Source organism: Pipistrellus kuhlii, unplaced genomic scaffold, assembly GCF_014108245.1.
Source record: "Pipistrellus kuhlii isolate mPipKuh1 unplaced genomic scaffold, mPipKuh1.p scaffold_m20_p_14, whole genome shotgun sequence".
NCBI classification, from domain to species: Eukaryota; Metazoa; Chordata; class Mammalia; order Chiroptera; family Vespertilionidae; genus Pipistrellus; species Pipistrellus kuhlii.
The window spans coordinates 2,750,401-2,776,176 of NW_023425449.1; the positions used below are offsets into that span (position 1 = coordinate 2,750,401).

Below are 25,776 nucleotides of genomic sequence, written 5' to 3' on the forward strand. Positions count from 1 at the left end.
TTTCAGACCTCAGGGACCCCAGTGGTCCACGGACCAACAGCTGGTGACCGCTGCGGTCTATAGCTTTCCCAACTATAATACCTGCAATCGTGCTCCTGTTAACACTCATGAGATATGCAAGTGCTCAGCCTTCAAGGGTATTATTCCATGCTCCTTTGGATTCTACTCATCACTGAGAGCATCCATATTCCACACAAGTAACCAAAGAGCAAGAGCAGAATAATCCTGTGACTTGGAGCAAATGTCACTTTCAGAATTACAGTCTGGAGACCATACTAATCATCTCCAACACCTGCACTCGACATAAAAGATCGCCTTTATTTCACAAAACCCTTGAGGATGAGCTGGTTAGGTTTATAAAAGAGGCTCTTAACTCCTTTTGGCAAAAGTTAGCTTATTTGGAGAGTGTTTTCTTCCTAAAAGCATCCCTAAAGAAAGTAATCATTTCACTACCTCTGCTTACGCACTTAACATGCTGGAAATGTATTCTACACACAGAATTCCTTACCACACTACTGTCCACTGCACTACCCCAGAAATTTGGGAGGTGCTGGCCACAGAAAGAAAAAGATGAACACTATTGACTTCATAGGGGTACCAGCAATTGGTACCAAATTCTTGCGCAATTATAGAAACTGTACCATAATACACATTGATAAGAATAATGATAAACATTTTACGTGTCTTCCAGTCAGATCATGGAGTCTGCGTTCTAACTGTGCGTCATTCTGCATGCTTTTAAAAGAAACATGTTGCCCTAACTGGTTTGGCTCAGTGGACAAAGTATCGGCCTGCAGGCTGAAGGGTCCCAGGTTCGAATCCGGTCAAGGGCATTACCTTGGTTGCAGGCACATCTCCAGTAGGAGGTGTGCAGGAGGCAGCTGGTCCATGTTTCTCTCTCATTGATGTTTCTAACTATCCCTCTCTGTAATAAAATATATTAAAAAAAAAATAAAATAAAAGAAGCGTGTTTTCCATATCCACTCTATGAAGCTACATAACCTTAGGACATAATTAGCAGCACTGTGCTTCATCTCACAGGGTTCTCCCAGTGTTTACCGCTGAATCCCTCCCAGCAGCCTTCACTGTCAGAGCACAGGTGTTCACCCTCTTCCTTTTGCTTCCTCCGAAAGCTAAAGATCAGCACAGCTGACCTTTCTCACACTGAGTGACATGAACTCAAAAATAACAAAGTGACAACAACGATGACGATAACCCTCCAATCCAGGGGAATAAAAACATAAAACCCAAGAACAAGAGTGAAGGCCACACAGCACTGTATAACGAAAACAAAACCCACCTTCCCCACACACCTGCGAGGAGTTGCAGCAGCCTTTACATCAACATTATTTAAAGGTTTGCCACAGAATCACACAGACCTTTCTCATGTCAGGGAATAATAACTCCTCCTTACCCACCACTAGACAAACCACGCATCGGAGGTCGGCGTGGAAATCCGGTATCCCATATGTCCACCCAAATAAGGACGGGTGGGGGTTACAAATGCCAAGGAGCATGAGCCGGAGAGCATCTGGAAGGTTCTGCAGAGCAGAACTCTCACTCCAAGGAGCCCTGCCCGAAAAGACTCCAGTTCTAACCCTGCTTCCTCTCCACCCCAGACCATACTAGGCCACGGGGTCGTTTTCAAATGGGTCACGGGTGGTACCGCCCAAAATGCGCCCGCCATTCGGTGATTTTCAGACTTTGCGATTTTGGGGCCCAAACTCTGGAATCACATTATTCCAAGTGTCAGGTGAGGAGCCCCTACAACCAACGGTGTTTTTTTGTTTGTTTTTTTTTGTTTTGTTTGTTTGTTTTTAATATATTTTATTGATTTTTCACAGAGAGGAAGGAAGAGGGATAGAGAGCTAGAAACATCGAGGAGAGAGATACATCGACCAGCTGCCTCCTGCACACCCCCCACCGGGGATGTGCCCGCAACCAAGGTACATGCCCTTGACCGGAATCAAACCTGGGACCCTTCAGTCCGCAGGCCGATGCTCTATCCACTGAACCACACCGGTTTCGGCCCAACAGTGTTTTTAATGACCTGCCAGGTGAATCCAATCAGGTGGACCCGCTGCCATAATTTGGGGCATCTGACCCTAACAGGTTCCCCCAAAGAACACCTACATCAACCACCCCAACGTGTGGCGAGGACTTGGGCCCGAAGCATCCCACCACCAGGCGGCGCCTGGACCCCCAGGAAGTGGGGAGGCGATGGGGCGGCGGTCCCTCCCATTTGTCCACCCAGCTCCACTCGGCTGTGGAGAGGGCTGGGGCCAGGGCTTAGCCTTGGTGACCACGCGTCCTGCCTCTTGGTAGAAGATGACCAGACGTCCCGATTTTGAACAATGTTGTCCCGCGTCACACTGTTAACAATCGGGGCTGTCCCGCCCAAAGCGGGGCGTCTGGCCACCTTATCTTAGCAGCCCTGCGTCCTTAACGCCCGGCCTCAGTTTCCCCATCTGTGCAACGGGCTCGCGCCGCCCCCGGAAGCCGAAGCCGAAGCGAAACTAACTGGGCAGGTGGCGGGGGCACTTCCTGGATCTCCCAGCCCCGCCCCGCTGCCCCGGCCCCGCGGAGGGCGCCCCCCGCGGGCCGCAGCCTTTCGGCCCCCGCCAACCCCGGCCCCGGCCCCGGCCCCGGCCCGGCCCCAGCCCGACCCCGGCCCCGGCGGGCCACTCACGGGTAGGCATGGTGACCCGAGCCGCGCTCGCCGGCGGCGCTCGCTCCCAGGCTCCGCGGGGCCGCGCAGGTCACGCCGTTGGCACCATGACGCGCCGACGCCGAGCCGCGGGGGCCGGGCCGGGCCGGGGCGGAGGCCGGAGGGCGGGGGCAAGGGACGCCGACCCGCAGCTCACGCAGCGATGCCGGCCGCGGCTGCCTGGGCCGGCCCAGCTCCACGCCGGACGACGCGTTGGGCGTCCGCACGCGCTGACGTCAGCACGTCGCCGCCGACGCCCAGGCCCCGCCCCCGCCGCTCGGCCGAGCCCCGCCCACACGAGCGATCGCCTCTGGGCCTGTGGGGGAGGCGGCACGTGGGGAGGGGAGCGCCCAGAGCTGCAGTGCGAAGCTTCGTGTGTGGTCAAACCCTAGCGGGTTTGGGTGATATTCGTTTTCACGGATCCTCCTTATTCGAGGGGCATTAGCAATATTGTTTCTTGCAGTTTAAGATGTTTGGGAGGAAAAGCACGGTTGCTTTCGGTGCATGAATCCCTACCTACCTACCTATATACCTACCTGTGGGTTTTTTCTTTTATGAGCTGTTGAGTTTGCCAGGCCTTCTGCAGTCTCTGATGGCATTTTTCTTTTGAGAGGTCATGTAGGGTGATGGCCGCGCCTTTTTGCAGAGCACAGAAAAGGTCATTTCCTCCTGCCCTGCTGGGGACTGGCAGAGAGGTTTTCACGCCTCAGGAGTTCCTCTCCTCTGGGGAGGGCCGGCACTCCACTCGGCTGAGCCGGTTTTCTTGGCACGCCAAGTGTCTGTCATTGGTAACTGATGCGGCCCTTGGAGCCAGAGCCTTCAGCAATGCCCCGCACTGTGCTAGGCACTGAGGGCTGTGGGCAGCCTGTGGGGAGAAGGAGAAGGAGGCCACAGAGGTCTGAAACTCTCTTAGTGCTTCGGGATCCTTTTTTGCACGAATCACCTGGGAACCTGTTTAAACCAGATCTCTAAGTCAGAGCTATACCTGCTGAATCCCACTGGAGCATGATTCAAATGCACATGTAAATCTAAGAGCCTTGCCTTTGTCCTAGGAGGCAGTGCCCACCTTCTGGTCAAGAAATGATCCTGTGCAGCATTGAAAGAAGAGGAGATAACTCCCTGATAAGTCAAGATTGTGGGTTGATTCCAGGTCAGGAACACGTACAAGAATCAACAAATGAATGCATAAGTGCAACAACAAGCCTCTCCCTCTCTCTCTCTCTCTCTCTCTCTCTCTCTCTCTCTCTCTCTCTCACCAATAAATAAATAAATAATTAATTAAAAAAGAAAGCACCAGGAGCTTGGGGGAGATTCACTTTGAATTTCTTGAGAAGAAAGCAGAATTTGAATTAGCAAGGACCTGGCAAGTCCTTCCAGAGGCTGGAGGAGGGTGGAGGAAGTTAGAGTGAGTCATCGAAGCTGGTCAGAGGGGAGTGTTTTGCTGAGGGTAAAGGCCAAACTACAGAGTACTTGGCCAACACACCTGCATGTTTTCATTATCTCTCAAGTCCTTACCCCTCCCAGTTTCTCCCCAGGACTTTCTCAGGACCTCCATTTGCCTCCACTGGAGCAATTTTCCATTTGAATCCTAACTAAACTGTCCTAAGTGTTGGCATTCTACCACTGGACTATACACTTTTCAGAAAATGGCAGAAACCCATTTTCTGTTCATATTTATGTATTTCTTCCTGGCCCACAGTAAGGGGCTGACACATATTATCACATGGTCAGGAGAATTCTCGCTTCGTAGTACACAGTGTTTTACAAAGTATCATACTTTAAAAAGATACTAGCTTGTAAGAACATGTAATAAATAATTTCAAAATGCAACAGGTAGTTAGTTTTAAAGCATGCCTTTAATATTTATGTAAAATGTTTGTTGTACTTGTTCAATAGAAACTTATCTGGCCACTAGGTAAAGCTAACAATAAAACTACTGGTCCACAAAGTGTTAATTTAATAACTATATAAATATAAGTACATATTCACTCAATGAATAGGGAAACAAAAAAACAAAACAGGTAAAATAGAAATAGTTAATGATTTTACAGACGAGCTTGGAATTTGTCCTTGAAGAGGCCATTCTAGGTTCTGTATGTGGACAGTTGTGAATCTAGCATTACATCACCAGAGGGAGGGCTCCACAGAGTGGACAGCGTGGAGGGAAGGCCTCAATATTTACACAGAGGGGAGTGTTAGGTGCCTAGTCTTGGTGGTGGCTGTAGAAAAGGGAAGAGCTGCATTTTACTGCAGAAGAATCCCTGGGATTTGTTGGCTGCTACTTGGGAGCAAAAGCGAGGCATCTGTTGGATGTGTAACTCCAGGGTTGGGATAAGGAAACCTAGGAGAACCCCAGACAGGTTGGGAGGAACCCTGCTTTCGGAAGTGGGCGTGAAGAGAGGATGAGAGTTTCTCTTTGATATATTAAGTTTGGGATGGCATTAAGGTTAGACATTCCAGTGACCAGAGCTGGGCACACCATTCTGAAGGCAGACAGAGAAACCTCAAGGTGGGAGATTTGGGAGTCTTGGGCTCAGGGACAGAGTCTGAAGCCAGGAGTCAGAGAAAGCCAAGGAAGGAGGGAGGGAGGTTGTGGAGCTAAAGAGACGGTCAGAATCAGAGGAGATCCAGAAGGCACGGTGCCCGGAAGCCAAGGGAGGATATGGCATTAGTCAGAGAAGACACAAATCCCAGAGGCCATAATACAGTCCTGCCCAGAATGGATTTGGTTCTTCTTATTTTTTTAATCCCCTTGGCCTCTTGCCTTTGTGTTGTTGCCAGAAATAAACACCAGCAGCTGACGATGGTGAGGAAGGACTGCTGAAAGGCAGGGAGGATAACACCATGATTGTTGGGTCATCCATACCACACGTAAGTGTTTTTCTAGTCTGGACACATAGGCTACTGGTAACACTGTGACCATGCAGACTGCCTTGATCCAAATTCCCTGGATCAAGTTCTGCCTGTGGGTCTGCCCGACCCTGCCAGCTTCTGAGAGGACTGTTTCAGCACCTTGGTTAGTGCTCGATCCTAGAGAGTTCGCCTCTGCTGGACCACTTCTGCTTTTGCAAACACATCTGCTCTGTGCCAGTGCTCCTCACTTGAGGCTTACCTGGAACTGGCAGGAACAGGGCTTTCTCCATCTCCCTCCGTCCTCACACTGCCCAGCCCTTGTCCTTGCCTAGTGTGTGTGGCCACACGGAGATGGGACACCCGATTCCTTCTCTAGAAAGGTCGTCTGCCTGAAAATATCCATTAAAATGACATTAGATCCTTGTCAACATCCTATTAAAGCATTAGCTTTCAGCCCAAATTGCCCCAAATAGCTCTGCTTCCCATTTGGTCCAGTATTTGTTCCAATTTCTACATCAGGCGCTGAGATGGCTCACTTTTAATTAGCACAAAATTTACTGTTCAAAGGTAACTGCCAGCAGATGTACAGTTGATAGGAAATAACTGTAAGAATAATCACTTCTCCCCAAAGTGCATTCCCCAGAGGTCATAATGATGCAATTGGATGCTCTGGTTGCTTAGTTTTCTTTCTCCCTAAATATATCAGTGATATGCCCTTTTTGTTTCATTTTTGTCCGTTTTATTTCTGCCAATGTTTACTAGGGACTCCGGGCTTTCCAGTTCTCATGAGGCATAAAAAACAGACTTTGAACGTAGAAAACCTGGATTTGAATCCTGCTTTCCCCCTTACCTGGCCTTTTGACCATCTTTGACCTCTCTGCACTTAATTCTCCTCAATTTCAAAGCCAAGAGCCATCCCCTTGCGATGTTCTCTGAGTCTGCGCAAGGCAGTAGTCCTCAAACAAGACTGGCCTTTGAAGTTACCAGGGAAGCTTAAAAACAACAACAACAAAACACTGGGACCCCATTCCGAAGATCCTGGAGTGATTGGTTGCAGCATGGCCTGGGCTTGGACTTGATTTCAAAGCCTGTCAGGTGTGTCTGTGTGTAGCCAAAGTCAACTTCACGGCTTTAGAGAAGAAATGAAGGAAGAGGAGGCTCTAGTTCAGGGTCTCCTGAGGTCATTTCTGTTGCCAGTTGAGCTCATGTGTTTTGACAGTACTGCACTCTGAATGAGAATAATCACTTCCACTCACAAGCCAGCCCAAGGAGTTGGAAACACTTATTTAGAAAAAAAAATTAGAAGGCTAATCTCTAATCCAAAAGGTCAGTACCCAGCCCTTTCTGTGCCAATTAGGACACTGTGCAAGGCACACGTTCCTCATCTTCCCGGGAGCCAATGTCACAGGCACCTGTGCTTTATAAAGAGAATTGCTCACGGATAGGGACCAAGATCCTGAGATAATCAGGCTATGAGTTCTTGATTAAATCAGACAAAACAGCTATCTTTAGAAACACTATCATTTTAAACAATTAGAGGAACGTGTTATCTCTCATTTACTAGAGCGCTAGCTAGCTTTAGCATTTAGCACAAGGTATATAGCAACACTGCTCAAAGGAGGGGGATAAGGTCTTTTTTAAAAAAAATATGGTTATTGATTTCATTTCAGAGAGAGGAAGGGAGAGGGAGAGAGGAACAGAAACATCAGTGATGAGAGAGAATCATTGATCAGCTGCCTCCTATACACCCCCTACTGGGAATTGAGACTGAAAAAACCTGGGCATGTGCCCTGACTGAGAATCGAATTGTGACTTACTGGTTTCTGGGTTGATGCTCAACCACTGAGCAACACCAGCTGGTAAAGGTAAAACTCTTTTAGATACAGTGGCATTCTAATATAGGTCCCAGCCATCCTGATCATCTCACCATAGCCCAGCCAGCCCCAGCTGACTCACTCTGCAGATATTCACAAGTCAGTCTAGCTAAGACCAGCATGGAACCCAGCTGAGACTAGCCCAGATTGTCAACGCACAGCAGTCTCCCTGTGGGTGCTCCAACCCCTCTAAAAAGGGACACTGGGACACCCTATCCCAGGTCAGTGTGCCTCTTCAGCATTTGGGCTGGAGACACAAAGAAAGCCAAGAGTTAGAGCAGAAATGAGCAGCCTATGTGAGGGGTGATGGGAGGGAAAGGAAAGGATGACGTATGAAAGCTTAGAGCTGAGTAACGCCCCCGCACTATTACTGGACCCTCAACTCTGCCAGCTCTGTGGTGTTCCTGACAAGGAGTCCTGAACAAGAGCCTGTTAAAGAGGACACTGAACTTCAGGGAGGTCAAAGGCGGGGGCTTCCCCCTCCCTCTCCCTGGGAAGTTTTCCCCTCCAGTTGTCAACCTCAGAGGATTTGGAATTTGGCTTTTTAAGGAAGAAGGCAATCTGACTAGGTTACGGAAGTCTTCAATGGGGACAGGGACAGGTCCTTGAGTTTGGTGACAAAGGATAACCAGGAGCAGCGAAGAGAGCATCTTTAACAGAGTATGTGGTCTATACATCAATGAAGAAGAAACTGGGGAGGAAAGAAGGATACAGAAATAGATTCTTGGCAGCAAAATGAAGGGGAATCTAGTCTCCCAAAGAAGGGATTGTTTGGCCAAAGGAAACCCCAGTGATTCGTGAAATATGGCGATCAGAATCCCCCATTTAGCTATTAAACTTAGTTTCAAACGAATTGTCCAAAACCACAGTGAAGTGTGCACCCTTTGAAATGGTACCAGAAAAGCAAGGTTGGTGGGATGTTGAATTCTGAACATAAGGGACCATCAGATGACTCAGATAAACAAACACAGCAGGAGAATGAGCTGTGGGGGAAAAGAGAGAGAGAAAATGTCACCGGTTTCTGTTGATATGACTGCTCATTCACCATCGATGTAAAGCAATATCATTTTACGTAATTAGGCAGGTGCCAGAGGTAGACATTTAATAAGCCAATTGTAAAGCTGCCTAATTTAATTGAAAAACTTTTAAGGTAAATTTCCGCCCATTGCCATTTCTTCAGATATTAAGTAAAATGGTTATTAACGTAACATGCCCTGCTTTTCTTGTTTTGTAACTGCACTGAGACTAAAATAAGGCCCATCTTCCCAAGCAGATGAAGACATATTATGTTAATAAATTTGGTTCAACCTCACATAAACCAAATACAATTTCCAAAGGCTGGTATAATGATGCAGAATAATGGAAAATACTGGCATATTATTTTTTTTTATAACATTAACAAAAGATCTTTGCAGATTCCAATGATTCCAGTTGAAGAATAGAATACAATTGTCCAGTGGAAAATGCATGTTCTTAAAAGCCATACATTCCAATTAGAGAGAATCTGAAGAAGATACCAGGTATGGTATTCTCTTGCTCTGAAACAACATTTTGCTTCAGTATTTGGAGAAAAAAAAAATTATGTCAGGGACTTCAGGGAACTATACATGTGGAAAGGGCAATTGAGTCACTATCAAACATGTTTCCATTATTTTTATTAACACCTTCCTCTCTATAAACTGTAAGGCCCACCTGGCAGGAGCCATATCTGCATTTGCTCCTTGCTGTGTGCATGGTGTCTAATAGCACTAGTTCACTGTCTTTTACATAATAAGACTCCAATTAGTATTCATTGAATGAATGACATGTACCAGTCAGGGTTCAAAGTCTGAATCAACAGAAACCAACTCTGTCTGGTTTAAGATAATTGGGTAACTCACAGGATAATCAAGAAAGACTGAGCTGCCCGGCTAGTGTGGCTCAGTGGTTGAGCATCAAACTATGAACCAGGAGGTCACGGTCAATTTCCTGACTGGGAATTGAACCACAACCTCTTAGTTCATAGGTCAATGTTCAAACACTGAACCACATCGGCTGGGCTATTTTGTCTTTTTATAGTTGAAGATGCTGAGACTGAGTGAGGCCTCCCTGACCTTCCCCTCTCCTGGCACTCTTCCAAATTGCTCCAGTACTTTCACTCTTCCTCATCAGTTCTTTACCCCGAATCCATAGAAAACAGAGTAAGATGGGGATTCCAGCACGCCCCGCCCTGACAAGCAGGGATTGCCTGGAGCAGACTTTGTTGTCTGGTTTCCACACGTGACATCTCCTTTACGACTATCTTTCCTTTCTGTACATGTGCGGCCTGCAGACCCTTCTGTGTGAGGCTTTTAGACATGGGCGGGGAACAACCAGACACTGGTGCTGCCAGCCCTCGCGTCCCGAGCTTCTCCTTGGAGAACTCATCCCTCCCAAGGATCCAGGTCAACTGAGGAAGTGTCTTGACATTTCTAAGTTCCATTCCTATTGCAACTGAAAGGCATTTGCCGGTCCTGGAGAACGCAGGAAGACACTGTCTGGATCGCTTTTGTCTTGAAACCTGTGAGTCAGTGATCTGTCAGGAGAAGGAGGAAGTCAAGTCACAAGAGGCTGTGTCTCTGCAGAACACAATGCAATCACTGCTATGCAGGCTGGCACCCTGAGGGATGGAGCGGTGGGTCCCTGCGGACAGCAGTTTTTGTGCCTCATCATTTGGTTTAAGTCTTGACAATAGTCTGTGATGTTTGTGAAAGAGGTTCCTGTGCTCTGTTAATAGACAGCGTTTAATTACACCATTAAAATGGGGGTGGGGTGACGCAGTCACAGACCCCACAGGATGTCACCTGAAGTAGACATCCGATGGAGATACCCAGTGAACCGCGGGCAGAGCTTAGGAGGACAGCCTGGGTGCTCCCCAAATACAATTGTGCGCGCACTGGCTGTAACTGGGAGGGAAATGATCTGTAGAGTGTGCAAACAAACAGAAGCGAAGGCTTTTCAGAAGCAGTTGTTCCAGAAAAATATTCAACTCCGTTCGGCTGATGTGAATTGCATCCAATTTGTTGTTTTTATTTTCCTTAAACGTCAATCTGTCCACAAAGCAATTGGAGCAGGAAAACGTATTAGGAACTACTTTGTGCAAAAGAAGAACACCAGCTTCAAGGGGGGGTTCAGAGATGGTGCCGACGCCCCTCTTCCAAGATACTCAGCACGCAGGAGGGGAGGGGTTACATGCATCCGTCAGAGTTCTTAGGTGCAAGAACAAAAGTCACTTGTTTTGTTTTTCTCTTGGTGTTTGGCAAATGACCCCAAAACTTAGTGGCTTAGAACAATAATTCAGCCTGGCTGGCGTGGCTCAGTGGTTGAGTGATGACCTGTGAACCAGGAGGTCACTGTTCGATTCCCAGTCAGGGTCTATGCCCAGGTTGTGGGCTCCATCCCCAGTGTAGAGTGTGCAGGAGGCAGCAGATCGAAAATTCTCTCTCATCATTGATGTTTCTCTTTCACCCTCTCCCTTCCTCTCTGAAATCAATAAACATATATTTTTTCAAAAAGAACTATCACTCATTGGCTGTCGTGATTCTGTGCTTGCCTGGACTCAGCCAGGAGGCTCTGGCTTGGAGTCCCTCACACGGTGTGACCAGTCAGTGGCCGTGGCTGTGGTCAGCTGAGGGCTCAGTGGGCTAGATATCCCGGATGGCCCACTCTCATGCCTGGCAGTTGGTGCTGTCCGTCAACAGCGACCTCAGCTGGGCTACAACCAGAGTGCCTACTCCTGGGAAGAAAAAATAAAAATGAACTCTACTCCCAACACAAAAAACCCTGTCCCCAAAGACCGTGGAGAAAGAAAGAAGTTTTATTATGGCACGAACATTCAACCAGAATGCGACGCATGCCAGGGCAACCTGCTAGGAGATTGCAGAGAAGGAAATCTCACCCTGTTCTCTAGCCAAGCAGAGTCAGCCTATTGCCAACATGCTCCCAAGACAAGCGATAGCCAGTCCTCAGCTGAGGGGACTTGATGGCACCATTTGTCACGTGTAGTTCATTCTAACTTTACCTGCCAGCCATCTGGGTCCACTAATTGGCTTTATTCCTCTACATGACACACTTATTATCTTTATGACAAGATGGCTTCTCAATGTGGACCAAGGCACCCACTCAGGCTAGGCTTCTACCCTCTCAGAGAAACTGTGAGTGTGTGTTTATATGAGAGAGAGAGAGAGAGAGAGAGAGAGAGAGAGAGAGAGAGAGAGAGAGAGAGAGAGATTGAGGATGTTTATATTTTTAAAGAAATGGCTCCTTGAGGAAGACATCCCTGGATCACAAAACTGACAAGAGACCTACCTAGTTTTCAAAAGGGCTTCTATACATTTCAAAGAGAGGAACTTATAAGTTTTCTAAAGTCACCTGTACCATATGGCTTCACTCCTACGTGGGACATAAAACTGAAAGCAACAAATGAACAAACAAGACAAACCACAAACAAAACACTCATAGACACAGACACAGTAGGGTGGTTTCAGAGAGGACAAAGGGGTGGGAAGGGAGGGAGGCTGGAGGGGACACGTGTATGGCGATGGGAGGACATGCGACTTTGAGTGGCGGGCATGTGACGCAAGGTCTCTTCCTTTTGATCGGATTTGTCCTCACACGGCTCAGCCTCTCCACGAGGCTGGAGCTTCTCACAGGATGGCAGCTGGGTTCCACACAGGCAGCTTCCCAAGAGCCAGCCTTCCCCGAGGCGCGGGCAGAAGCTGCCAGGATCCATATGACTTCGCCTTGGAAGGCGCACAGAGTCACTCCTTCACATTCTGTCGTGAGCAAGTCGCATGGCTGGCCCAGATTCAAGGCAGGGAGGGGAGCGGGCACCACCAGGAGGGGAGGCTCACAGGGCAGGGACCATCAGAGGTCATCTGCCGTCTCGTCGTGTTCAATGAACAGAGGAAGTCAGGCCTGGGCACAGATGCAAGATGTGAGCCTCCGTGAGCCTGAACTTCCGCCACTTCACTTCCAAATCTCTCTGAGAAAATGAATCCCACGTGCTGATGGCCTCCTCCCATCGCTCACTGGAGTGGACATTGTGTGCTGGCGCATGATTGGTGGAGCACAGGGTGTGTGACTGACCGAGTCTACCTGCAGCAGAGGCTGCGGAGATGTGCTCCTGCCTCCTCTCTTGGCCTGATGGAATTCATAAGGTGGTCACCGACTCAGAGTCCAGGAAGTCTGCAACTTCAATCTTCCTCTGTCCCCTCTGCTCCCCACATCCAATCTCATGATCCAGCCATATCGATTCTATTGAAAAGAACCTTTCCTCTCATGCTATTTGCAAAAATCTTTATGCTTGTATGGAGGAAACTACCAATTAGGGGGACAGAATTTTATTTTTTAAATTGTCCTTTTTTTTTTTAAAAATTTGCTAATTTATTCTATTGTCTTAACAATTAAAAGTAAAGGAAGCTCCTTGCCATCTTGTGGGTCCATCGTGTTTATTGAACTTGAAAAAAACCCTTCTTTGCCTCAATATCCCCACTGGTTGGAGGAAGGATATGCTTGGCATGTCCTCTGAGAGTCTCCCTCACTGCATCAATGAGCAGATTTTTTTTTGAAAGACCAAAGAATATGGAGAAAATGAGCAATAACCTGCGTCTGAGTCTCTCAATAACCGTCATGAGCTCTCCATGCAAAGATTTCGTGTATTATTCAAGCACGAATCCCTTTTCCATCGAGACAGGAACTGGCTGCTCTCCCATGCCTCCACCTGAGGCGTGCCTTCCTGGTGCCTTGCGGTAAATCCGTGGCGGCAGGATTCGGGTTATCATAACCTCCCACAATAGAAGCTCATTATGCCCTTCTCAACAAAAGGGGGTCTGATGAAAACTTTATAGGGCGTCTTCAGCAATTTGTATCTCCTCCTGCCATTGACTCTGCTTTTCTTCTTAATTTTTTTTTTTTTTTTTTTTTTTTTTTTGTACATCACAGAGGTATTTCTTTCTGCATTTCTTAAAAAGCAGCTGGCACGTGTGGGGAGAGATGGTTAGAATGTTAAAAAGATGTTCAAAATCCTTTTTTGCCCTGGCTTGCTTGCAGGAAGTTAAATAGCAAAATGTCTTGTAATGATTCACCGAGAGCTCTTGAACTCAAGGGGAACATCCTTGTCGAAGCAGAGAAGCCTAAGGACATCTGTGTCATCAGTATGTTCTCCCCTTCGTGTGATGAGAATAAGGAATAAAACCACCGCAGAGAGAGCACAGCCCCACGGCATTTTCCCTCGGAAGGCTGCCCACAAGGATGCTCTTGAAGGTGTCGCTCAGAACCACGTACGAAGGTGTGTGTATTCATAGATTTATCTGCACATTCATAGATTTAGTTCCGGTATTATTGAACCATACACCACAGAAATGCAATGTGACGGTGCTTTGACAAAGGAAATCTCTAAGACTTTAGAAGAGAATTTGCTGAGTATATCGGGGTTCGGGGATGCTTTTAAGAATGTTTCTTTCTGTTCTCTAGAGACCTGGTGATGGGGGTGAAATGAATGGAAGAAAGTTGTCCCCGTCAATTTAGTATATTCTCAGTAGTCAAATAATCTCCCAGAAAAGCATATATTCAGGATTTTAATAAATGTCCCATAATTTAATCATTTTCCAGAGAAGCATATTACTGGGGCCTCATGATGGCTCCCTATGATTCAGGCTGGTTAAATCTTTTCAAAATATGCAATCTCCTTTTGACAAGTGTTTATGAAACACCAATTATGTTCTAGGTACTGGAAATGCAGGAGCGAAAATCATGTGCTCCCTACCCTCAGGGAGATCACAGTCAAGTGTGAGAAAAAGGTACTAATGAAGCATAAAAGGGAATAGGACATTTTCAGATACTGATGAGTGCTAGAGCAGAGAGAGAGAGAGAGAGAGAGAGAGAGAGAGAGAGAGAGGGAGAGGGAGAGGGAGAGGGAGAGGGAGAGGGAGAGGGAGAGGGAGAGGGAGAGGGAGAGGGAGAGGGAGAGGGAGAGGGAGAGGGAGAGGGAGAGGGAGAGGGAGAGAGAGAGGAAAAAGGAGTGCATTTCCCACACTGTAACATTCTATCCTTTATAAAATGAGGATTTCACTTTCTACTTCAGTGAGGTAATGTATGTAAACTTGGACATATACAAGAATAAACACACACACACACACACACACATACACACATACACTACTTTAGCAAAGAGTGCGCAAAATATCAAATTTGTGCAATTCCATTTTTCTGGCAAGATACAGATTCATCAAGATGCTACCAAATGGCCATTTCCCACCCGCATAAGAATGCCATCCTCATAACATCCTTACTCACAACAGACTGTGGACAGCGGCCCCTGACCACGGAAACCCCTGCTGCTGCTGCCCACCCCCACCTGCATAAGGCAGGGACCATGCATCACACATATTCACGAAACACCAAGCCCTGTGCGAGGCCCTTCATGTGCATTCTTGCAGCTCATCCTGGAGAGAACCCCGAGGTATGGAACCTGAACCTCCTTACAGATGGGAACCTTGAGGCTCAGAGGGCTGACAAATTGTTCACATGTGGATAGTGAATGGCAGGTGTGGGCCCAGCTCCCAGTTAGACTTAGCTTCAAGGGCAAGTGCTTTGCTGGGCCAATGGCATGGCAGAGCCAAAAGCATCCGTTACAGGAGACCTGGGACTCTGACCAGGTGAATCAGTGGCCCACCAATGGAATAGCTGGTTACTTAACTAGCTAATTAATTTATTACAATCTCTTTCCCATCCCGGTGATGGTGGTGGGGTCAAAGCCAGATAATAAGCAAAATAAATAATGAAAACATGCAGTGTGTCAGACGGGGATACTCTCCATGGAGAAGAGAAAGAAGGGCCAGGGGATAGGGGATGTTAGAGAGAGAGCATTTTCATTTTTAACTGGGCAATCAGGAAAGGCCTTGTTAAAAACTTGCTATTTGAGCAAGTCCTAACGGTAGATGGCGCTGTAGGGGAGGCGGAAAGATGTGCAGACTGGTTATCCTGCACTTAGCTGAGTGCAGGGAAAGAGGCCTTTCTGTTTTCACAACAAATAGCTAGTTCCTCTCACCGGAGGCGTTGCTGTGATTGTTGATCAGGACTTGGGAGGATCCACACGCTCCAGCGTGAGAGCTGAGGAATAGTTACATGTGTGTTGTTCACCAGCGAGGAAAGCAGGTGCTCTGGAGAGGCAGTATCCTGGGAATGGAATGAGCCTAATCCCCAGGAACAGTGCCTCCTGCGTCCTGTGAGAAGCACAGATCACCCTCGTAAAGTACAAGAGTTGCCTTTCTTGCTGCCTGTAGCAAATACCCCCTGATCCCCAGTTTTCCAGCCACAAGCCCAGGAAACAGGCTCGGGTAAACAGCCTCTGCAGGAGGCTCCGATCCTCTGTTTGAGAAGAGGGAGCTTGCTGTCTCCACCTGGGGGTGACCTGCACCTTTTTTGGGGTGTCTGGGTGATCTGCCTGTGACAGCCATTGCCCACTGACCTCTTGCAAGGAGCCATTTATCTGGCTGGCTGGAGGGGGAGCGGCCTCAGGTCCTCAGTGCCCCATGCACGTCCATCTTGAGCTAGTCCTTCAATTAAGGAGGAAACTCTTCCCTTACTTTTAGGGATCTAGCTCTCAAGTCACCTTTCCAATGCAGCCTTCCCCGCCTTGCTCCTGTGGTAGGAAACAGCCCCCGGTGAATATCGCAGGTGTTAGGCCTTGCACTCGGCTCTTTCAAATAGAAGTTATATAATCCTTGCAACACAATGTGGCCTTTTTCACAGAAGAAACAGACTCAGAGGTCTAAGGGTGCATGTCTTAGAACGCACAGTGAGGAAATGTTAGAGCTGCCACTAGGTACCTGGTTGGCTGGCACCTTATTTTGGTATTGAGATCATTGATACATTGAACATGTCAAGTTCATTGCTCCTTCTGTGTTCCCACAGACCTTGACTTTTATGGGAGGGTATTGTTTCATAAATCCCCTGGCCCCCTATGCCTTAGCAAAGCTGCTAGCTTAGCACATACCTTCTGCTGATCCTTGTCCACGTGAGTGATGGCCCTCCTCAGCATTAGGAGCCCTTGGGACCTGCCCTCTGTTAATTGCCTCTTTATGGTCTCTGCAGGGCTGGATCCTGACACGGCAGAGGAGGAACCCTTAACACTCTCTTACCCTCTTCCTTATTTTTTTCAGAATCCACCCTCTCTCTTTCAACACATATAATGAATGACTGCATCATTTAACTTGGTAATGAATCAAAATGTGTTTGAGCTGAGAGAGAGTCTCATATTCTTTCAGCGGTGGAAAATGCTAACAGTCAGACAGGTGCTGGTTTCAGGACACTGGGTGGCACTGTTTCTCTTCAACCACATCGATGACCATGTGTGGTGTCCCTCTGCTTCAACACTGCTGAGTCCTCAGACCCACCTCCAACGCCATGCCTATTTTGTTGGCCTCTAAGTGCAGACACTTCTAAGACAATGACTGGCATAGAGGCACCCCCTCTGGTGCCCTTGATGAGTGATGGCCCTATGGCCTCCGAATCCTTTCTATGGAGAAGTGATGTTCATGGAGCGTTCAGCTATCCTCAGTACATACAGTCCTTGCCCTAAAAAAGCCACCAACTCCGTGCCGACAATTTTCTAATTCCATGAAGGTTGGGGCTGCACTCACCTACCAACTTGCTCTCTTTACTTCCTTCTCCAGTTTCCTTCCTTCCTGTGAATTCTCTTAATTTTGTCAAGGAGCCCCAATACTTATTGGCGTTTTTTTTCTAGCTTTCTCCCCTCACCCTCATTAGTCTTCCAGGAGTGTCACTGTCAGTCTTTACACTCTGTCTTTTTCCAAAGCTCATTTATAGACCTCAGTGATTACCTTTAATAATAAAAGCATAATATGCTAATTAGACCAAACAGCTGGACATCTTTCTGGACAACCTTATGGACGAGGCTGTGGCAGTTAGGAAAAATCAGGTAGGCAGGCAGAGTAGTTAGGGGTCATCAAGCAGGACGGCAGAGGCAGTTAGGGGTGATCAGGCAGGCAGGCGTGCAGTTAGGGATGATCAGACAGGCAGGCAGGCAGGCAGCAGTCCTGAATTGTGAGCCGGACTTGCTCACACCCAACCCCATGCACAAATTTCATGCACTGGGTCTCTAGTTTGTAATAACAACACAAAGCAAGCACAGAGGGAAACTAGATCATCAGAAGCTGATTGGAGGGAAAAGCACAGGGTCCACAGAGATGATGGAGTGGAGGTGAGTAGAGAAAATTCTTTCTTCTGTAACATATTTTTATTTTAAAATGTTTGTTTTTTTAACAGATGAGAACACTGAGACCCAGCAAGTAGAGAGAACAAGAGATTTGATATAAAAGAGAGCCAGGAGATACTGCACTAGCTCTCAGGGGCTAGAGGAGGCTTATTAAATGAAGATAGGAGAGAGAGTCAGTCTTTATATTCACTGACGGGAGTGGTCCAGGACAGAGGGAAAAAGTGAAGGAGAGAGATCGGATCAGTGTTGTTGCGCAGGTAAGAGGGATGATGTCTAGAGCACACAAGGGAGAATTTGCTTTGGACTGGATCATGGGAAGGCCATATATGGTCTCACACAAGAAAGAAATGCAGCCCCACTGGCATGAGTCAGTGATTGAGTGTCAACCTAGGAACCCGGAGGTCACTGTTCGATTCCAGGTCAGGGCACATGCACAGGTTGCAGAATGGATCCCCAGTAGGGGGCGTGCAGGAGACAAACTTAACTAAAAAAAAAAAAAAATAGTTAAGTTTGTCTCACGAACCAATTTTAGGCAAAACAAAGAACAAAGAGGGCGAAAGAAAAAGTTAGAGAATCGGCAGGCAGCTATGATGCAAAATATATCATGCTCTTCCCAATCTCATGATTGGTTGCCTCCTGCATACACCCTGACCAGGGCCCAGACCCGGTGAGGGGACCAACGGGGACAGGGTATCCTGCAACTGAGGTATGTGCCCTTGACGAGAATCAAACCCAGAACCCTCCAATCTATAGGCCAACGCTCTATCCACTGAGCCAAACTGGCTAGGGCTGTAAGGTGAGTTTTAAAACCACTCCCAAACCAGCATTAAAAAGATATTTCTTGAGATATAATTTATTTTCCCAAACTATTCCATTGCTTTATATTAGCGTATAATACCTGATGCTTCTTACTAAGATGCTTTGCCATTTTAATGGGTCTTAAAGAAAGGATTTCTTTTCTTTTTATAGCTAGGCAGTGAAATGGTAAACATAAAGAATGTAGGATTAGCTCAAAATTCTGTGAAGCTTTGCAAGAATCTGATGCAATGAACCAAAATGTCTTTTTTCATTTTCAATCATTTTCCCCAAGATGTTAATGTTTTAGATCTATGTGTAAATGTTATATGGGCTCTGTCATTAGGTAGATATTTGCTCCTGGATGAGAAAACGGTACATTTTCCCTTCCCAAATTTAATTTCATTCTACTGCAACTTTGGCCAATGGGGAATAGTCCTTGGGGATGAGTGTTGCCAAATGTTCTTGTGACATCTTGTTACATGGAAAAAAAATTGCCAACAATCTGAGAAGTATAGACCCTAAGGGAAAATATTAAAGGCCATTTCTCAGACTAGGTAGAGGATTTGTTAGTGAACTCATAGACTCTTAGAGCTTAGAAAAGTCCTACTCATTCTCTAGTTTTCAAGGCCTGATACCATTGGTTGACTCCTATATGTGCCCTGACTGAAGATTGAACCTGCAACCTTGGTGTATGGGGGTGACGGTCTAACCAGCTGAGCTACCCAGCTTCCAATTTAAACACATGAAAAATCTGACCAAACATGAAAGCTATCGGAGTCACATGGGTCAAAGATGGGAGATTGACATGTCACCTCACCAAAGACGGTACCAGCCTTTGAGTTCTTGGCTACGTAGGTGCTCAACCAGCAAAGACCTTCAGAAGTAGCACAGGTGAGTCACCAGTGATAGCAGAAGCTATCTTTGCCAAATGTTTCGTTTTCGTTGATTATAAGTGTTTTCCTGGTAGAAAGAAGTATCTCTTCTTTTGTCTAAGTGACAGGTGGTTAGGATTGTTATTTTTTTCTTCAGCAAACCCCCTGGAGAAGATGCAAAAGCTGGGGACAAAACTAAATTTAAAGATACGGTCATAAGACTTAGCAGCCACAAATAGATACAACCTCCCACCACCAGCTCTCCCTAATCCTTCACCTATGATTCAGCCATACTCAGTTACTTGGAGCTTTCCCAAGAATACCATGAAAAAAATGGGCTGCCTGCCTCAAGTCTTGGTTCAGGATGTATTCCCCACCCCCACAGCCTCCATCCTGACACAGGTGGTACTTATGGATCCTTCAGCACTGAAGGGCATTATCTCCTTCAGAAAGTCTCCTTTGACCCCTGAGCTAATAAAAGCTCTTCTCCTTGGTGCTCTCATGGCACAGTACTTCATCCTTACCTCAAAAATTATCAATCTGCCTGGTAAATATTGATTTATGCCTCACCAGTAGGCTAAGAATCCTGGAGTATAGGGTTGCCTTTTTTTTTTTATCTCTGCACCCCCTAGGGCTGGCAAATGTTTCACATATTGGAGGGGCTCAGTAAGTTCATATTAAATTAGATTGAGCTGAACACGCAACAGAAGTATCATAAACAGAACAATTTAGAATGTCATCTATAATTGCCCAGCCAGCACGGCTCAATGGTTGAGCTTTGACCTATGAACCAGGATGCCACAGTTGGATTCCCGGCAGATCTCCAGTAGGGAGCATGCAAGAGGCAGCCAATCAATAATTCACTCTCATCATCCATGTTTCTCTCTTTCTCTCTTCCTCTCTGCAATCAATAAAAATATATTTTAAAAAATAATAAAATGTCATCCAAATCTATGGACAGGCAACCCCTCTAATCACGTGGTTGGTTCTCCTGGCAACCACTCCCATGTTGAGGTGCCTTCCAAGAGTCACCTCATTAACATGGATCTCAGCCCTTAGGAAATTCCAAGGGTTTTAGGGTCTTTGTGCCAGAGACGAGACCACATACATACAGTTGTTATTATACATCACAGTCAATGAAATGCTCATTCATTAGATGTGTGCCCATTACACTGTGTGAATTTTCTTTGATTTTCACAGCAGCCCCACCTGGTATTTTTCCTCATTAATTTTCCAGATGAGGAAACTGACCTGAGATCTATGAAAAGCCTTGACCATATCACCCTGATAGCAAAAGAGCAAAGCTAGCATCTCAATCCTGGTCAAAGCTGACTTCAAAGACCATGTTCTTTCTAGTAATCCTTTCATCAATCATGTAAGGTAGGCAACATTTTATCCCCATGTTTCTTTTCTTTTTTTAAATATATTTTTTATTGATTTTTTACAGAGAGGAAAGGAGAGAGAAAGATAGAGAGCTAGAAACGTCGATGAGAGAGAAACATCGACCAGCTGCCTCTTGCACACCCCCCACTGGGGATGTGCCCGCAACCAACGTACATGCCCCTGACCAGAATCGAACCTGGGACCTTTCAGTCCGCAGACCGACGCTCTACCACTGAGCCAAACTGGTTTCAGCTATCCCCATTTTTCTGATGAAGGATGGGAGGCTAATACAATGATTCCATATGAGAATAATAAGGACTACGGCTTGAGAACCTACTAGACTGAAGTCCCACAATGCCTCGTCTCTCCCACCTGCCCAAGAATAATTTTATTCTTTCCAATTAATATTGAACTGGGAGCTAAAAAACAACAACAACAACAAAATGCCCTGTGCCTATTGACTCAGTGACTCAGCAACTGGAGGCTCTATCGAGGGAGAGTGAAAATTCGTTTCTTTTCTGGAGGCTCATGGAAAAGAACAGACAGGATTTATCTGGTTTAGTTTAGTGTTTGAGCTGGGAGATAACAAACTGATCTCTTGTGTCCCTTCTCCAGTCCCCAGACTTGATGATTCAAAACCATTTCAGGGAAATATGATTTCATTTTAGCCAAGTTCTTTAATTAGCAACCCTGCAGGCCTTCTGTGTATCTCTTCCCCCCCCCCCCCCCCCCATATTCGGATTCTAGATGGGGGAATTTTGGATTACATAGCACTTTCAGAAACTTCATTGATTTTTTAAATTGAATTTTTATAGAATTTCTTGGTTCACACACATAAAAAACAAGCGATGAAGTGCCATTTGTCTCCTGTTTTTAATCTTTACCAAGCATTGGAAATAAAGAAAAAATATTTTATGAAAGTAATAAGACTTCCCGGGGCTGTCGGTCAGGGATTTACTTTTCTTTTGTTCCAGAGAAAAAGCACGCTGGCCCTAACAGGACTGTCCGCTGCACTGCCTGCTCGGAAGGCAGATGTGCGGGCCTTTATTGCATTGCTCTCTCCCTCCTTTTCCCTCCCTTCTTTCTCGTACCTTCTGCAAGAACTCCATTTAAACCTACATCACATGAGCCTCCATGTCTCCTGCCTGCCAAGGACAGATGGGATGGAGCACGCACAAGGAAATTAAATTAGAGAGAGAGTTCATGGAACACTATTTGAGGCTGGAATTCAGAAGAGAAACCATAAATAGAAAATAACTCCTAAGAGTTACACAACCCTAAGTATCTGTCAAAATGATGCCCAGGTAGAACCACGACTCTCCGTTCTGACCCTCATTTAGCTGAGCCCCTGCGAAGGAATGTGACCTTCACCATGGCCCCTGGGGAGAGTGAGCAGGGCGACCACACCCATGAAGGGGGAGTGCACACGGCCCGCCAGCCTTTGCTTCCAGCACTGAGAGGTGCGGCACGGCTCAGTGCCACAGGGATGGCGAGAAGTTATGAGGATCCGAGTCTGGAACAGTGAAGAAGCGTTTCAATTAAGCAGCAACTCACCATTTTGCAGAATTCGGTACATTGGCCTCTGGTGTATCAGCATCTCCTGGCCACAGTGCTGTTGATCTGGTCATTTCAGGCTCCATCATCCCCTGACCAGACTGGCATTAAGCTAATGAAAAAGAAAACAGGTATATTTGTGGTCATAATAACCTGTGCTCTCTCCCTTCCTTTTCCATCCTTCCGTTCCTTCCTTCCTTCCCTCCCACCCTCCCTCCTGGCCTCTCTCTCTTTTTATCTCTTTCAACTTTTAGCAGTACTTTCTGGTCCATTGTATCATCAAATCCAAGGCAGTAGGGTGAGTGTTTTAATCCATGGGCTGTCTGTCTTATGTCACACAGTGACTGGCGACAGTCTGGATAAGGAAGAGGCTATCGAACTTTTGACTGGCATTTAAACTGTGACGGGAAAACACGCACAAAAGAGCAAACAGCCAACGGGAGCCGAAGAAACGAGATTGTTAGCTGTGGCTGGGAGCTAACAGGCGGTGTGGCCATGCGTTAAGTCAACTCTCGGCGTCTGCACTTTTGCACCTGCGTTTGGAGGGAGCTGCACCCGATGAACTGCGAGCCGCCTCCCTCACTGGGTTCCAAAGAGCCATCCGTGGAGGACAGACGCAGCCTGTCTCTGGGGGAGGGTTCACTGAACTTGAGTTCATCCTCTCCACTCTTCATGGAAGATTTACTCTACACCGGCTGGTGCTAGGAGATGGGTTTAATCTTTTCATTGCACAGATAAGAAAACCGGAGCTCAAGGAGCTGATGGAATTCAGCCGTGGCCAGAAAATAGTGGAAATGGAATCTGGACGTCTGACTTCAAAGGTCCAGAACTTTGGGCACAGCCTGGAGAAGCTGTACGGGTGTTAGCTGTGTGGAACTCCTCTATGTCCAGGCATTATTTGGATTAAAAACAAGTGGATCAAGCCGAAACCGGTTTGGCTCAGTGGATAGAGCATCGGCCTGTGGACTGAAAGGTCCCAGGTTCCATTCCGGTCAAGGGCATGTACCTTGGTTGTGGGCACATCCCCAGGAGGGGGTGTGCAGGAGGCAGCTGATTGATGTTTCTCTCTCATCGATGTTTCTAACTCTTTATCCCTCTCCCTTCCTCTCTGTAAAAAAATCAATAAAATATATTAAAAAAAAAAATAAAAACAAGTGGATCAAATAAACAGGAGGAGCAGTGAGGTTCAACGTTAAAATGAAGGTCATAATTACAGAGGCAGGACAAGGTCTGAATTGAGGTGGAGCTGATTTGAATAACCCTGCCTGTTAGCTGCCCTCCTCCCCAGTATTCCCCCGCTCTCGGCTCCCCTCCCCTCATGCCGGTGCCATGTTCTGTCACTCACTTTATTCTCTCTCCTATTCGTTCCTAGTTCCTCCCTCCTCTTTGCCTACTTTCTCTTCCACCTCCTCCCTGTATTCTGCTCCTTTGTCTGAAGTGACCCCGCACTCCTGACCTCCAGGGCTCTCAACAGGCCCTCCTGGATTTCGGCGTTTCTTCTGGGTCCCTCCCCCTCCCCTAGCCCCTCGTCCAGCCTGTGCTGGTGCCATTTTCATAACGGGTGGCTCTGCTTCTGACGCTTAGGCTTGGCATTTCTCACAGGTGAGGTCTGAACTCTGCAGGGCGTTATTTTCAGAACCATCACGCTAGGAGGAGGCAAACGCACAGCTCCGTCTGGGCGGGTTTCATGGATCTCCAGGAGCATCCAGATGAAAACAATGGAAAGATAATTCCACTCTTGAGTGATTTAATAGTTTCTTGGCTCAGCAGGTACATTATTTTGGTAAGTTAGGATGAAAAACTTCTTTTTTTATTATTATAACAAAACCAATCATTCTTTCTCATTAAAAAAAAAATACAAACAACAACAAAATGAGGAAGCACGGCCGGTGTGGCTCAGTGGTTGAGTGTTGACCCACGAATCAAGAGGTCACTGGGTAGTGGGCTCCATCCCCAGAAGTGGGTGTGAGGGAGGCAGCCAATCAATATTTCTCTCTCTCATTGATGGATGTTTCAATCTCCTTATCCCTCTGCTTTCCTCTCTCTCTCAAATCAATAAAAAAAATTTATTTAACAACAACAACAACAAGGAAGAAAATGGAAACCTATATGATACTTCTCTCTGGAGACAACCAGGCTGACCTCATTGGTGTCTATCCTTGTAGTATTTTTTATGCATTTGTACACATTTGTTACTCTGACAAAACTGAAGGCATGCTGGATATATTAGTTTATAAGACTTTTGTATTAATATTTTATAGACCTTTCCTCTAATATAACTATTAATTGCTACATAATATTTAGAGATATCGATATACAATTTGGATAAAATGTAGTAAACACTTTAAAAGACTCAGAGACATTATTTATGAGGAGTGGCCAACATTAACAGCACTCTAAAAATATTTTGTACTCTCTCCCAGTGACCATTGGCAGAGATAATACTTAAGAATTCAACAAATCCTGTTCCTTATTCCTCCCATCTGGACCTATGGGGACTCTATTTTAAAAAATATATATTTTACTGATTTTTTTACAGAGAGGAAGGAGAGGGATAGAGAGCTAGAAAGATCGATGAGAGAGAAACATCGATCAGCTGCCTCCTGCATACCCACTACTGGGGATGTTTCCGCAACCAAGGAACATGCCCTTCACCGGAATCGAACCTGGGACCCTTCAGTTCACAGGCTGATGCTCCACTGATCTAAACTGGTTTCGACTGATCCAAACCGGTTCCCCCTTGAGGTTAGAGGAGTCCCTGGAGCCAGTTTTGGCCATAAACGTGAGTGAAAGTGAAGCGTGTTGCTTCTATTGATAAATGAAGGGGAGGAAGGAGGAGAGGAAAGCATCATTGAGATTGTCCAATCTTTCTTTTGCTGCCATGGACATCATGGAAGCCTTGATTTGGGATGGCAAAGTCACAGCATGAAGCATCCTTGGTCCCTGAGTCACAGCGTAGAGCACAGGTGCTCAGGAGAGATGCTCGCCCTATAGATCATCTGGAAGAGCGAGAAATAAACTCAGAGGGTTTGACACCCAAGATTGTGAACTGTATGTTCCTCAGCAGAGGACTAGTCTACCCTGACTGGGACAGACCAAAAATGAAAGGATTTAATATGATTACAAATATTTCTTCCCTGATATTCTCAGGATAAAGCAATTATTGATTATCATTTAGCACTTACTGACTGAGGATTGTACATGCAGGCAGAATATTGGCCCCCAAAGGACACAGATAGAAAGGGACACAATCTGGCTCCCAAAGTAATTAAAGGAGGATAATATATATATATAAAGCCAGCGAATGGAATGACAAAATGATTGGTTGCTATCTCACCCACTGCGGCCAGCGAAACGGCCCGATTGGGGGTGGGGCTGGCCAGCCAACCTCCCGCTCTCTCCTCCTTCTGACAGGTCTGACCCAGATCCACCTCAATTGGGGCCAGGCTGGCCGGACCCCACCCATGTATGAATTCA

The 25,776-nt window shown here is 46.6% G+C and overlaps 1 protein-coding gene across 2 annotated transcripts in view; it reads right to left on the minus strand.

Annotated features, from left to right (window-relative positions):
• Positions 1-2,925, minus strand: part of EFR3A (EFR3 homolog A) — a 53,942-nt gene extending 51,017 nt beyond the window's left edge. For both annotated transcript variants that reach the window (XM_045581300.1, XM_036437540.2), the window contains exon 1: positions 2,690-2,925. Coding sequence is in view for 1 of the 2 variants with exons in the window: in XM_036437540.2 (XP_036293433.1) it covers positions 2,690-2,699 (10 nt within the window). In the remaining variant the exon portion in view is untranslated. The remainder of the gene's footprint in view (positions 1-2,689) is intronic.
• Between the last annotated feature and the right edge of the window lie 22,851 nt (positions 2,926-25,776).